At 39.1% G+C, this 13,980-nt stretch overlaps 1 protein-coding gene across 5 annotated transcripts in view; it reads left to right on the top strand.

Moving 5' to 3' along the window:
* The window catches only part of szt2 (SZT2 subunit of KICSTOR complex), a 179,931-nt gene that overhangs the window by 23,517 nt on the left and 142,434 nt on the right, over window positions 1-13,980 (top strand). For all 5 annotated transcript variants that reach the window (XM_052011099.1, XM_052011102.1, XM_052011100.1 and 2 more), the window contains exons 11-18: window positions 33-162; window positions 2,310-2,455; window positions 2,653-2,805; window positions 3,272-3,386; window positions 8,800-9,005; window positions 9,575-9,811; window positions 11,777-11,855; window positions 12,476-12,570. In XM_052011099.1, the coding sequence (XP_051867059.1) occupies window positions 33-162; window positions 2,310-2,455; window positions 2,653-2,805; window positions 3,272-3,386; window positions 8,800-9,005; window positions 9,575-9,811; window positions 11,777-11,855; window positions 12,476-12,570 (1,161 nt within the window). The remainder of the gene's footprint in view (window positions 1-32; window positions 163-2,309; window positions 2,456-2,652; window positions 2,806-3,271; window positions 3,387-8,799; window positions 9,006-9,574; window positions 9,812-11,776; window positions 11,856-12,475; window positions 12,571-13,980) is intronic.

A 13,980-nucleotide genomic window follows, 5' to 3' on the forward strand; every position in this document is an offset into this window, starting at 1 on the left:
GATGTCTGTTTTTTTTTTATATGCTTCCTTAGTATTAACCAGACGGATCAGATGCTGGTGCATCTCAAATCTTTCAACACTATTCCTGAACACTACACCATCCCAGAAAGCACCAAGAATGGGGTTCCATTGTTCTATATTCCTCCAGGATCTACCACACCGGTATTCTATAGTTAAATATGTATCTAATGTACTTCCCAATCTTTGATGAAATATATTACTTCTGTGGAAAATATATCATGGTAATTGATTCAGTGAACGTCCTAACATCCCATTTACATAATCTCATATGTATACAGGGGGTCAAATAAACTTGTTTTCAAGAAATTCTGTTTTCAAGAATGCAGGAAAAAAATCGTATTGAAGGAAGAATTGAACTGTTTGTGTTTATTGAGTGTCTCGCAATGTAAAATCAAATGTTACCTTTCTATTTGTGTATTTATTTAAAATTAATCTTGACCATAGATATTTGCATGACTGCCCTTGAGAATCCATAGTTCCTATACAGGAAAAAAAATGCCAGCTGAATCTGCTTTAAGTTTGTGAACTTAGCATCTCTGATGAGTTTCACAGAAGGAAAGATGCCTGCCAATTCTATTTTGATTGAACAAATGTTTCCTAAATAAACATTTAAGTACGGTCAAATCCTTAGTGATTTATCATGTCTTTAAGTTAATTAATAATTGACTGTGCCCTCAACAGAGGGTATGCGGTAGTCTCTTGGTTGAGTTACCAGACAAATGCTCGGAGGCCTGGAGTATTTATGTGGAGGCTTAGATGCGTATGACACTACAGTATCTGGTCAAGTGAAATTGAAGTGATTAAGTATAACTGCATTGGTGAACATGAAGCTAGCTTTGTAAAAACCCTTCAGAGGTGTGTTAGAAATTGTCCTTCTCTGATATAGCCAGTATGTAGTCCCAGACCCACAGCAAATGTGGTTGACTCTTAACTGCTTTTTCATATGGCCAGCTCAGATCATGGGCAATTGCAGATGAACCATAATTGGTGGTTTAGCCAGTGACATTCATTACACGTAAGAGATTAAAACAAAAGGAGTGATTTAAAGTACTGATGTGTGATTAATTCTGATTGCTATCAAAAAAAGTGCAAGAATCTATGACACAAGAGCATTTTTTTGCATTGCATAATCTATCCCTGCCTGTATCAGATTTTTTTTGACTGATAACATACTAATTCAATAATAAGATTTAAATGTTGCAAGTGTAATTCCCTTTAGTTTACTTTAGTTTACTTTAGTGGGGAATGTAGAAAACATCTTCTTGTTAAGGCTTTTGCAAAGATTAGTTGCTTCCCCACACAAAGCTAGGATGGTCAACTTGGAAATAGCACAGTTTTGGATAAAGTATGTAAGTGGACAGAACAATGGCAATGAAATTAACTGTGGACAAGTGTATAGTTGGAAGGCAGAATCGCATACCTTCCCTAATGTATTGAGATAACAAAATGGGATTTAATAAATTGAAATATCTCATTAGGTTCAACCATCAAAATGTCCAACCAATGCAGCATGGTGGTCAATAGAACTGAACAAATATTGAGCAAAGCGGCTAAGTTGTTAGAGTACAAGTCACAGTAGATCAAGATTGAACTGTGGAGTACCCTGGTGAGATTGGATCTTATGTGTTGACCTATGTTGGTCACGAGGCAGAATTCTTGTACTGTTGCAAGGTTCAGAGAAGAATCTTGGGACTAATTCCCACTGTCAAGCTATAAATTACAAAAAAAAGAAATTTTGATTTCTCACCCGTGAACGAAGTTTCTGCAAGTTGTTTTTGGTGGTACATGGAAAATAATTTTGACCTAACTGTGGAAGTCTAACACTGACACAATTTCAAAATAACATAGAAATTAAGAATTAAAATTCTTTACGTAAAAGGTGATTAAACCAGAATGAAATTCTACATAAAATAATAGAAACAGAAACTCTAGAATCACTCAAAACACAGTTGGTGCTACAAAACAGGGATTTTAACATTTTTTTTGGACAAATAAGCTCGAGGAGCCATAATCATTAAATCATAGACCATAGAAAGAGGCCTTTCAGTCCTTTGTACAAGTGCCAGCTCTTTGCCATAACCAGTTATCCAAAAGAACGATGCATGAGTGAGAGTCAGATGTCTTTTATGTCAGTGCAGCTGCTGCTGCCTTTTCTGGAGTAATTGACCAAGCTTCAACTTTTGATGAAGCATGAGATTTAGTCATTACCTGTAGATCAAATTTGTATTATTGAATTATTAATTTTTAATGCTAAGATGTTTGCAATCATAGTGCATTGTCTTCTCTAGGTACTCTCACTGCAGCATAGTGGTGCTAAGGACTCCAGTCAATCCCAGTTTGCCTCATATTGGAAGCCTATATTATCTATGGATGCCAGTTTCTGGCAGCGATGGCTTCACATGCATCGCATTGGCATATTGCTGGAACATGATATGTAAGTTCATATTCTTTAGATCTTAGGGAGAAAATAAGTTGTGCTTCTCCTGCACTGCTAATGTTGTGGTTGGTTAGAACTTAAATCTCAAGAGGAAGAAAATACTGTGCAGTGATGTTCTTGATGGACTACTCTTCTGCTTTACCATGCATAAACAATTTATTGCCTCTAAAACTTGGTTTTTAATGTATCTTCAGCCCAGTGCCAAAGCACATCCATACTCCTGGGAGTAATGGCCGCTACAGTACCATCCAGTGCCGCATTTCTCTTTCAGCACTAACTTCCCTTCTACGGGACTGGAGTAGTTTTGTGCTGGTAGAAGGATATTCGTATGTTAAGCTCCACTACAAGTAAGAATTCATTTTTCTTAATACTTTCTGGTTATCAAATTTGGGAGGCTAAAATCCATGGAGCATGTTGCATGATACAAATGTGTGTTCCAACAAAAATACTGTTCTCTGCATTACTCAAAACTGACAATACATTCAAGATTGAAGACTTAAGATCAAGTAGATGTTTCTGTAATAATATAGCACTATTGAAGCACAAGATAGTATCATGTCTTTTGTAGTTCAGGAGTGTGTGAGGCACTGTTAATTTGGTATCCCTGGATATTCTGTCTGAGATGTTTATACTTTTTGTGGAACCATTTGAGGAAAAATTATCTCACTGAAATAAGGGAATTAACTCAACATGTGATCTGAATTCTGGGGCAGGAGAACAATTGTTATGTGCTGTAGATGAGTACTTTTGCTAAATTTTTTGCAGTCTTAAGGCATTACCTCAATTAAAATAATCATTTTTTTAAATTGATAGTGGAGCAGATCAGCCTCCTTCTTCCTTTTACCTTGTACGGGTTATTTCCAAGGCTCCATGCATGGTGCTTCGTCTGGGATTTCCTATTGGAATGCAAGCACAAGCTAGGAATAAGGTACGTGTTTTAGGAATAGTGTATTGTGTAGTTGTTTAGAGATTAAAGTAAATTGGTTTATTGTTGTCACATATACCGATGTACAGTGAAAATCTTTGTTTTGCATGCCATCCGTACAGATCATTTCATCACATCAGTGCATTGAGGTAGTACAAGGGAAAACAATAACAGAATGCAGAATAAAGCGCTATGTTCTTAAAGATGTGGCAGTCTTGGGCTCAACAGCAGTTGGTGTTGGGATATTTATATCATTTTTTTCTGAACCAAGACATTATGAACACCTGGAAAACACCTGGTGTGTTTTCTGGTTCTTAAATGGATAGACAACTCCAATAAACCCTGCGGCTGCTCTGAATCTTATTTTTTGTTCTATCACCCCTCGTGCTCTAGGCAAGCTCATTTATGAGACTCACTTTCTTCTCAATAATGGCTTAAGTTAAAAGTTCTCTTCCTTGCTATTCTGTGTTTTTGTAATCTCCTGCAGTTTTACAACCTTCAATCAGTTCTAGCCTGGATTTTAAATACTTCACCTTTGGAGACTCTGCCTTCAGTTGCTTAGGCCCTAAATTCTAGGATTTACTCATTAAAATATAGAACCAGGAATAGTTTGAAAGCTTCTTTACTCTGCTCTGCCATTCAGAAAGATTGTTCACATCCTGAAACTGAAGTCCATTTTCACCCAAGTGTTGAATTCCTTGATTTCCTCATTATCCAAATATTTATCATCCCTCTGGAGTAGAAAATTTCAACCTTTCACCACCCTCTAAGTGAAGATATTTTTCTCATCTGTCTTAAAAGGCCACCCCCTTATCCTGACACTATGTCCCCATTAGACTCTACTAAAACCACATGATTTCCTTATTAAAACCCAGTCCATAGGGCACATGACAAAAAGTTGCTCAAATTTCTTATTATGTCAAACTTTGTTTTATGACACTTCTGTGAAGCATCTTGGGGTGTCTTTTTTTTTTCAGCAGTTCTTAAACACTTACTCATAGTATACCCATTTCCTTCAATCCAAGAGCAAAAGTTTGTTTTTATTCATTTTTGGGATCTGGGCATTGCTGTCAGACCCAGCATTCATAATCTATCCGGAATTACCCCTGAGAAAGTGACGTTGAGTCGCCACCTTGAATTGCTGCATTCCTTCTGGTAGAAGTATTCCCTCAGTGCTGTTGGGTGGGATGTTCCAGGACTTGGGCTCAGTGACCATGAAGAACTGCTGATTATGTTTCCAACTCAGGATTAAATTAATTTATTGTCATATACACCAGGGTGCAATGAAATTCCTAGTTTGTGTGAAGCTCACAGAGTAAACAGTATACATGGTAATAAGGAATATAACAATGGATACAAGGAGCGCAAAGCAGCAGAATGGTGCGGAGATTCTACTGCAATCTGAAGTAAAGCAGAAAGAAATGCCAAAGTGACAACGCTGGAATAACAGAGAGAGGTAGAGTGAGAGTACAAGAATGTGGCAGCACCACTGGGAAGGAAGTGTAAGAGGTGATTGGTTCAGAAGTCTGTTAGCAGTGGGGAAGAATTTGTTCTGAAGTCTGGACGTCCAGGCTTTCAAGCTCCTGTGTCGTCTCCCTGAAGGTGGAAGGGAGAAAAGGGAATGGCCAGGGTGGCAGGCATCCTTGATGGTGTGTGGCTAGATGGGGAACCTGCAGGTAGTGGTGTTCCTATCCACCTCCTGTTGCTATCCTCAGTGATAAAGCTTGCAGATTTGGAATGTGTTGTTGGAGTAGCCTGGGCAAGTAAATGCAGTGCATTTTGTAGCTGGGCAACCACTGTGCACTGATGATGGAGGGAAAGAATAGTTGACTGGGTGCCAATCAAGCAGGTTGTGTCAAGCTGCTTTTTCTTTTAATCATAAGATAATTTTGCTCCTTAATTAGAAATGCCCAAAGTCTGGAGTAGATTTCTCAATTTTACATTTTAAAGCACTCGAAAGATATTTTCACAGCTTTTGCGATATTTTATGTTTCTTTGACCTCCCTTCTCATTAATTGCTGATTACAAAGTTGACTGAATTCAACTAGATAATTTTTAACTGCTATTCCTGTAGCCATTATGTCACTTTTCACAAAGCCATTCTGATTCAGTCACTGAAAGGAAGAGTGGTCTTTATGTTTAACTAATTAGGTTATAAATTATTTCACTTTAAGATATGAGGTTCATTTGGGAGGACAAAAAAACACTGATATCTTCTTCTAAAATGTGTTTAGGCTCCAAATGTAATCTAAAACTTAAGTAAAATAGTGGTAAGCTTTCTCTAAAGTGTAAAAGTTCAAGATCACATTCTCATGCAGCAGGTTTAAAGTTGTTTTAAAAATAACCTAGGATTTATCCGTCAAACATCCATCCACCAAGAACAACCTCTTCTACGTCTCTAGACCCTTGAATTTCAAAGTGGACAATTCAGCAAAAAAAGTTAAATTGCTAGTAGAATGGAGTTGCCAGGTACAGTATGTTTTGTAGCCATTGTTTGAACACTCCTGCTACAGGTATAATCTTAACAGATTTCAACAGGAAGGCATTCCTTCATGCCCAGCAGCTGATTCATGGATACACAAGAGACTGCAGATGCTGTATTCTGGAGCAAAAAGTAAACTGCTGGAGGAACTCAGCAGGTCAAGTAGTATCTGTAGAGGCAAAGGAATAGTCAGCGTTTCAGCTTGAGACCTAGCTTAAAACAAAGTGAAAATGTGTGACAAATTGAATGAACAATTAATTGGCATTGGACATGGGGACATTGAGGTTGGTGGAGGAGTGGGTTAGGTGGTCTTTAAAAAGGTAATAGAATTGAAAAATAGTTAATGCAAAGGAAAGTGAGGTAATTATTGCTGGATGAGATTTTATGCAAGAAATGGTCAACATCCTACTATTGGAGACAAAGAGGCATACACAACAGGAGCAGGCCCTTCGGTCCGCCATGTCCATGCTGACCACCTCACTTAGCAGCATTTGATCTGTAGCTTTATATGGCTTGGCAATTCAAGTGCTCATCTACATTTTTAAATGTTGTGAGAGTACCTGCCTCCACCACCACCTCGGGCAGTGTGTTCCAGATTGCAACCACCTTCTGGGTGAAAGAATTTTTCCTCAGATTCCCTGTGGGTTGGAGAAAATTACCTGCTATAAATCCATCTATAGAAGTATCATTGGAGCAAAAATATAAAACTTAAATGCTGCTTTTGAGAAAAAAAAATGACTTCATTCTGTCACCTTCATGGCATCCTTTATTTTTACTAGTAGCCTTAGAGGTATGTGTCCCTTGAAAATAGAAACATTCTGTTAAGCTAATGATTTGACTTCTGAAGTGCTGATGAATAAGTGAAGTACTCTTGGGTTTGATGATGACTGATGAAGCTCTTCGGGCTCTAACCAGAACAGTAATCACTACTGGAAATTTGAATCCTCTGATAATGATAAAAAGCAAGTACTTTCACTCTGTATTAAAACATCTTTGTCTAGATCACAAGACAAGGGAGCAGAAGTAGGCCATTCGGCCCATTGAGTCTGCTCCAAGGAAAAGGGAAAAAAGAAATGAGAAATGGGGAGGAGAAAAAAAATCTATTCTAATCCCAATTTCCGGCCTTATCCCCATATCCCTTGATACCCTGACTATTTAGATATCTATCTATCTTTTCCTTAAACACCTCCAATGATCTGGCCTCCACTGCTGTATCTGGCAAGGAATTCCACAAATTAACCACCCTCTGGCTAAAGAAATTTCTCCTCATCTCTGTTTTGAAACTGTACCCTCTAATTCTAAGATTGTGCCCTCTGGTCCTGGACTCACCCACCAAGGGAAACAGCCTAGCCACATCTACTCTGTCCAGTCCTTTCAACATTTTAAATGTCTCTGAGGTCCCCTCTCATTCTTCTGTACTCCAGTGAGTACAGTCCAAGAGCCGACAAACGCTCATCATAGGTAAGCCCTTTCATTCCGGGAATCATCCTCGTAAATCTCCTCTGAACCCTCTCCAACATCAGCACATCCTTCCTAAAATATGGGGCCCAAAACTATGCACAGTATTCCAAATGAGGCCTCACTAGTGCCCCGTAGAGCCTCATCAACACTTCCTTGCTTTTATATACTATACCTCTCGAAATGAATGCCAACATAGCATTCGCTTTCTTTACCACCGATCCAACCTGGTAGTTAACCTTTAAGGTATCTTGCACGAGTATCCCCAAGTCCCTTTGTACTTCTGTACTTTGAATTTTCTCTCCTTCTAGATAATTGCCCGTTTTTTTTTCTGTTTCCAAAGTGTACAACTGCACATTTCTCAACATTGAATCTCATCTGCCATTTCCTTGCCCATTCTCCTAAACTATCTGGGTCTCTCTGCAACCTTCCTGTCTCCTCAATACTCCCTGCTCTTCCACTTATCTTGGTGTCATCTGCAAACTTAGCCACAAAACCATTTACTCCATCATCCAAATCGTTAATGTACAAGGTAAAAAGAAGCGGCCCCAACACCGACCCCTGCGGAACACCACTAGTAATCGGTAGCCAACCAGAACGAGATCCTTTTATTCCCACCCTTTGCTTCCTGCCAACCAGCCAATGCTCCACCCATTCTGTTATCCTACCTGTAGTTCCATGACCTCTCATCTTATTAAGCAGTCTCTTATGCGGCACCTTGTCGAAAGCCTTTTGAAAGTCTAAATACACAACATCTACCGCCTCTCCCTTATCCACCCTACCTGTGATTTCTTCAAAAAATTCCAATAGGTTGGTCAGGAAGGATCTTCCCTTCACAAAACCATGTTGGCTAGGACCTATGTTGCCTTACACCCCTAGGTATTCCATAACCCCATCCTTGAGGATAGATTCCAATAACTTTCCCACCACTGATGTCGGACTAATAGGTCTGTAATTTCCTCTATGCTGCCTCCCACCTTTCTTTTTCTAAGGGAGAGATAGATAGATTCCTGATAAGCAGTGGGGTGGAATGATTGCTGGGAGTAGGTGGGAGTGTCGAGTTGAGTTTATAATCAGACCATCCATTATTTTATTGACTGTCAGAGAGGCCTCTGTCTGTTCTTCTTTCTATGTTTGTAAATATACAAGTCATACTAGATATGAACATGAAGAATTGAAGTGCTTGTATCTATTTATGCAAGTACTTGGGCAACAAGGGATCAAATATGCAGTAATAATCCATTGGGCACTAGGTGTTTATTACCGTTAGATGTAGAAAACTCCTGTGGTGTTTATGTTTGTCAATAAGTTATATAATGATTAGGAAACCAATAATTGCAACATCCAGAGAAACAGAATTCCAGTTTTGCACTGTAAAGTCTGAAATAAATTCTGAGTGTGGTGAATATTGACCACATTAATTGTTCTCCATCTGATGTATCGTGTGTTGAATATGCTCTGTGTTTATACTGGCAGATTGTGAATGAGCTGCAAGATCAAATACTGTCATTGCGATTTCCCCAGCGGGTGCAGAGCAAAGAAGCAACGCCAAAAATCAAGAGAAAACTGCTGGGAAATGCCTCTCCTTCAAAATCTCCTCCACTTCCTGCCACCCAGCTGGCGCTTTCTGATCGACCTTGTGTTGTAATATTGAAGAAACCACTGGAAAAGCTACTCATTAGGTATTGGTTGATAAGAAATGTGTTGGAAACCACTGCTATGACAACGCACCCTTTCCAGCATTTTCCTGAATTCATGTAACTGCATAATGACATTGATTAATCAATGACTATGCGTAATGATGGTCATGTATCAGTATATCCACGTTATTGGCTTGCCCATGTCAGAAATTAGGTAGGACCAGAGATAGTATTAATGTAATTATGTAGTAACATATTAAACAGTCATGAAAGTTAATTGAAAATGGAGAAAAATGTAGAGAGGGGATGCAACTCCTTCCATAAGAGTAAGTTTTATAGATTATATTTGAATTTTAATTTAAACTCCCTTGACATTTGGGGGTTGAAAGTAAGAAAATATTGTAGCAATGCCACAAATGTACACATATGACCATTAGAAATAGAAGCAGGAGTAGACCTTTATCATGGCTGATCTTGGTGTTATTTTTCAGCACTAACCCCAAATCTTTTGATTCTCCTGATGTCTAAAAATGTCCTGTCAACTGTCGAGGTCAATGAAAAGAATTCTGAAATTTGTTTTCAACTTCACTTATCTCGTGTTTTCCTTCAAGGTATGAGAAGCTTCCATCAGACTATCGAACTCCCTTTATCCTGAACCTGGATAACTGTGGACATCCTGCCTCAATGTCAGGAGGAGCAACGATGACAACCAATCGCACAGCTTCATCCACGCTGGCCTCTCTTTCTCGTTACTTCTATCATCAGCGCTGGGTGTGGTCTATGCAGCCTGCTGTGGGGCCATCGCTACCCATCATTTCAGCAGCACAGATACTTTCTACTCTCACTGAGTAAGACAGTTATTTGAATTAAAATTAATCAACCCATCCAACTGATTTATAAGCACATAATTTAATACTCCAAAAATACCTGTGCCAAATCAAATTTGCCAGGATTTAGATTAATCTTGCTCCTGTTGGTTCTCTCTTGAATTTGCACTGTATTCCTCTCCACATCCATTTGATCTGTCCCTGTTATATGATTCCTCGTCCACATTTAAGATGTGGGTTTCGACCTGATGTTGGCAGCTAGTTAGATAAGGAGATGTGTGGATTGATTTTCATAACGTGGGATGTGGATTTCTGGAGATGTAGCTGTGGTTTCAAAGGAACAGGTCTTTAAACAAAAGTTGTTCATCTGCACTCTATAACATTAAAAATCACAAATTTTCTTTTAGTTTCAGCTCAGTTGTCTTTTCGCTGAGATGGTGTGCATCATTTCTTAAATTATGCATGTGTGAAAGTGTAAGACTGAACAAGAATGGAATTCTGTAGTTATGTAGAATTTACACCCATTAAAAAAAAGTCAGGCAATGCAATGAACAAGGAAAACCTACTGTATGGGTGGACGTGAACTTGTTGCAATGATCTGTGTTTACAAGATGCTATTTGCTTCTGATCTTGCCCTCCAATGTAATAATGAACACCGACCTCACAGCATTAAAGCACAAAACATGCTCTGCATGCAAACAAGTTGTGAATTATTTTTTATTTGGGAGTTTCTATTTTCCCAAAGAAAAGCTCAAATCAGTAATTCTAGTCTGAAGAAAGGCTAATTTTTTCTTTGAAGTTGTGACATTGTCGCGTGGAATTTCCTGACAGCTGCCTTCCCTAGCCACTTCCCTCATTACCAGATCCACACTTACCTGGAGTGAATGTCATATAGCAACTTGATCCATGTAAATAATGCTTCCCCACCCACAAAAGCACTTCAACATTTGAATAAGTCACTTCCTGAGATTTAAAAATATTCGATAAAATTAAATACAAATCATATTAAAATATTAAAAATAATTCTAAATGTTAGAACTTTAAAGCAGTTAAATAAATTTAAATTAACTCAATTGATTAAGGAAATGTAAATCATTGAAAATTTAAGTGTCTTCCTCACAGCTGGTCTTCTCTATTGAAATGAATGGAATTGATAAACTCTTTTGGTGTGGGTACAGAGAGAAAGATTTCTGGAAGTTAATTCAGGAAGTGTCCAACTGCGCAGAGTCAATATAACAGCAAGGAAGGACCTCTCGGGGAGTTTGGGAGCTGTACATTTGCGCACAAGTGCTAAACTTGCTGATAAGTGGAGGAATGCCAGTTGTTCTGTGTAGAATTATTAGCATGTCTCAGAAAAATTTGGGCTAATGTTTGTCTTGCCTGTATTCATGAAAGGTATTTTCTGCAGTGAAAGGGAAGTCTATTTGGATTTGTAATATTTGGTAAAACTTGTAGCACCAGAGATGTGTAAGACTGGGTCAGAATAAGCCCCCAGATAAGAAACTTTTCACCCTGTTGCTTTGTATGTTCCATTAGATGCTTCCGGAAGCAATGCTGACAGTTGAAATGCCTTCTTGATTTGTTGCACAAAAAACAAATGTTAAAAAACTGGAGAGGAAAAAAAAGAATATATTCTGTAGGCAAAATTTAATAGATTTCTGTTCCTTATGCTTCTTATCACAACGTAAGTAAAGATCAAAAATAAAAACAAAATACTGGGTGCTGGAAACCTGAAATAAAAACAAAAAGGTGCTGGACATACTGAGCAGATTAGGCAGTATTGTATGGAGAGAGAAACAGAGTTAACTTTTCAAGTCACTGACCTTTCCTTGGTTCTGATAAATGGTCTTTGATCTGAAATGTTAACTCTGTTTCTCTCTCCATACAATACTGTCTGACCTGCTCAGTAAATATAGATCAGTGTCCAATCAGCAAGGCGATTAATCTTCATCCTGACTGTCCTATTTTCCCTATTTCATAACGTAGGATTCGTTTGTCTGAAGGCTTCCATTTTGCTGCTACTGGAGATGGTATTGTCACCATGGTGATTGAATTACCTATGAAGGTAAGGATTAAGTGCTCCATAGACTGGCGTACTTATGCCCAGGTGACTGTGCTTTCTAAGATAAGATACCTTTATTAGTCACATGTACATTGAAACACACAGTGAAATACATTTTTTTGCGTAGTGTTCTGTGGGCAGCCCGCAAGTGTTGCCACGCTCCTGGCGCCAACATAGCATGCCCACAACTTCCTAACCTGTACGTCTTTGGAATGTGGGGGGAAACCAGAACACCCGGAGGAAACCCACGCAGACCCGGGGAGAACGTACGAACTCCTTACAGACAGTGGCCGCATTTGAACCCGGGTTGCTGGCGCTGTAAAACGTTACGCTAACCACTTGGAAAATGCTAATTCTTGTACTATAAGGAAACTGGTCTCCTAGTGAGAAGGATACATATTTATATATTTTTTTACTGTTAGCATTTTTTTAATGAGGAATTGGTTGTGGTCTTTCTGGCAAGCCTATGCATACTTGAAAAAACAAGCCTATGCATTCCTGAAAAGCAATGTTAGGACATTGATAATTAATTGCACTGTGTACAGCATTATTTCATAAAGTTGCATAATGCTTTCTGTGGATCTTTTTGGAATGGTTTAGTTATGCAATTTGTTTGGATACAGGGCAGTTCAAGATGTGAAGATGATGATGATGAGCTCCACACGTGCCTAGTCCAGTACATCATCTTTCCACCTCACTCTACTTCAACTAAAGACAGGTAAAATTCCACTAAGTAAATCTGTTGATGCTGAATTTTATAAAATTGGGAGGCAGGAATCCCTTTTATGATCCGAGCGAAGCAGATTGCTTAAGGCAAATATTAGTTCCCAAGGACAGATTGATGAGTATTATCTTTATAGCCTTGATGCACAAACTGAATGATTTCATTAAATATTTAGTATATTTATAATGGGTTTTTAATCTAAATGAGGACTCCATTAGTGATCCTTGCTGTTGATCTTAATTTTAGATTTCTGAAGATGGTACTCAAAGTACATGGGACCACGTCATGATGATTTTATGTGACAGATTCTGGTTGGCTGCCATTGACTAGGGGTCGGTGTTGGGTCTGCTACTTTCCACGTCATGTTAATGATCTGGATGATGGAATTGATGACTTGGTGACCAAGTTAGCAGATGATACAAAGATGGGTGGAGGGGCAGGTAGTGTTGAGGAAGCAGGGAGTCTGCAGAAGGACTTGGACAGGTTGGGAGAATGGGCAAAGAAGTGGCAGATAGAATACAGCATAGGGAAGTGTACAGTCATGCACTTTGGTAGAAGGAATAAAGGCATAGACTATTTTCTAGACAGGGAATGAATTCAGAACTCGGAGGTTCAAGGGGACTTGAGTCCTAGTGCAGGATTCCCTAAAGGTTAATTTGCAGGTTGAGTTGGTAGTAAGGAAGGCAAATGCAATGTTAGCATTCATTCCGAGCGGATTAGAATATAAAAGCAAGGACGTAATGCTGAGGCTTTATAAGGCGATGGTCAGACCACATTTGGAGTATTGTGAGCAGTTTTGGGCCTGTATCTAAGGAAGGATGTGTTGGCATTGGAGAGGGTCCAGAGGAGATTTACAAGAATGATCCCGGGAATGAAAGGGTTAATGTATGAGGAGCATTTGATGGCTTCGGGCCTGTACTCACTGGAGTTTAGAAGGATTGGGGGGGGCGGGGGGTGGGGTGGGGTGGGGTGGGGAAGGATCTCATTGAAACCTACTGAATATTGAAAGGTCTGGATAGAGTGGATGTGGAGAGGATGTTTCCAGTAGTGGGAGAGTCTAGGACCAGAGGGCACAGCCTCAGAATAGCAGGACGTCCCGTTAGAATAAAGATGAGGAGGAATTTCTTCAGCTAGAAGGTGGTGAATCTGTGGAAGCCAAGTCATTGGGTATATTTAAAGCGGAGGTTGATAGGTTGTTGATTAGTAAGGGCGTCAAAGGTTACGGAGAGAAGGCAGGAGAATGGGGTTGAGAGGGAAAAATAAATCAGCCATGTTCAAATGGTGGAGCAGACTTGATGGGCCAGATGGCCTAATTCTGCTCCTATGTCTTATGGTCTTTTTCATTCATGGGTGTAGGTATTATTGGCAGGCCAGCATTTATTGTCCATCCCTAATTGTCTCGTG

Source organism: Pristis pectinata, chromosome 3 (genome assembly GCF_009764475.1).
Source record: "Pristis pectinata isolate sPriPec2 chromosome 3, sPriPec2.1.pri, whole genome shotgun sequence".
NCBI classification, from domain to species: Eukaryota; Metazoa; Chordata; class Chondrichthyes; order Rhinopristiformes; family Pristidae; genus Pristis; species Pristis pectinata.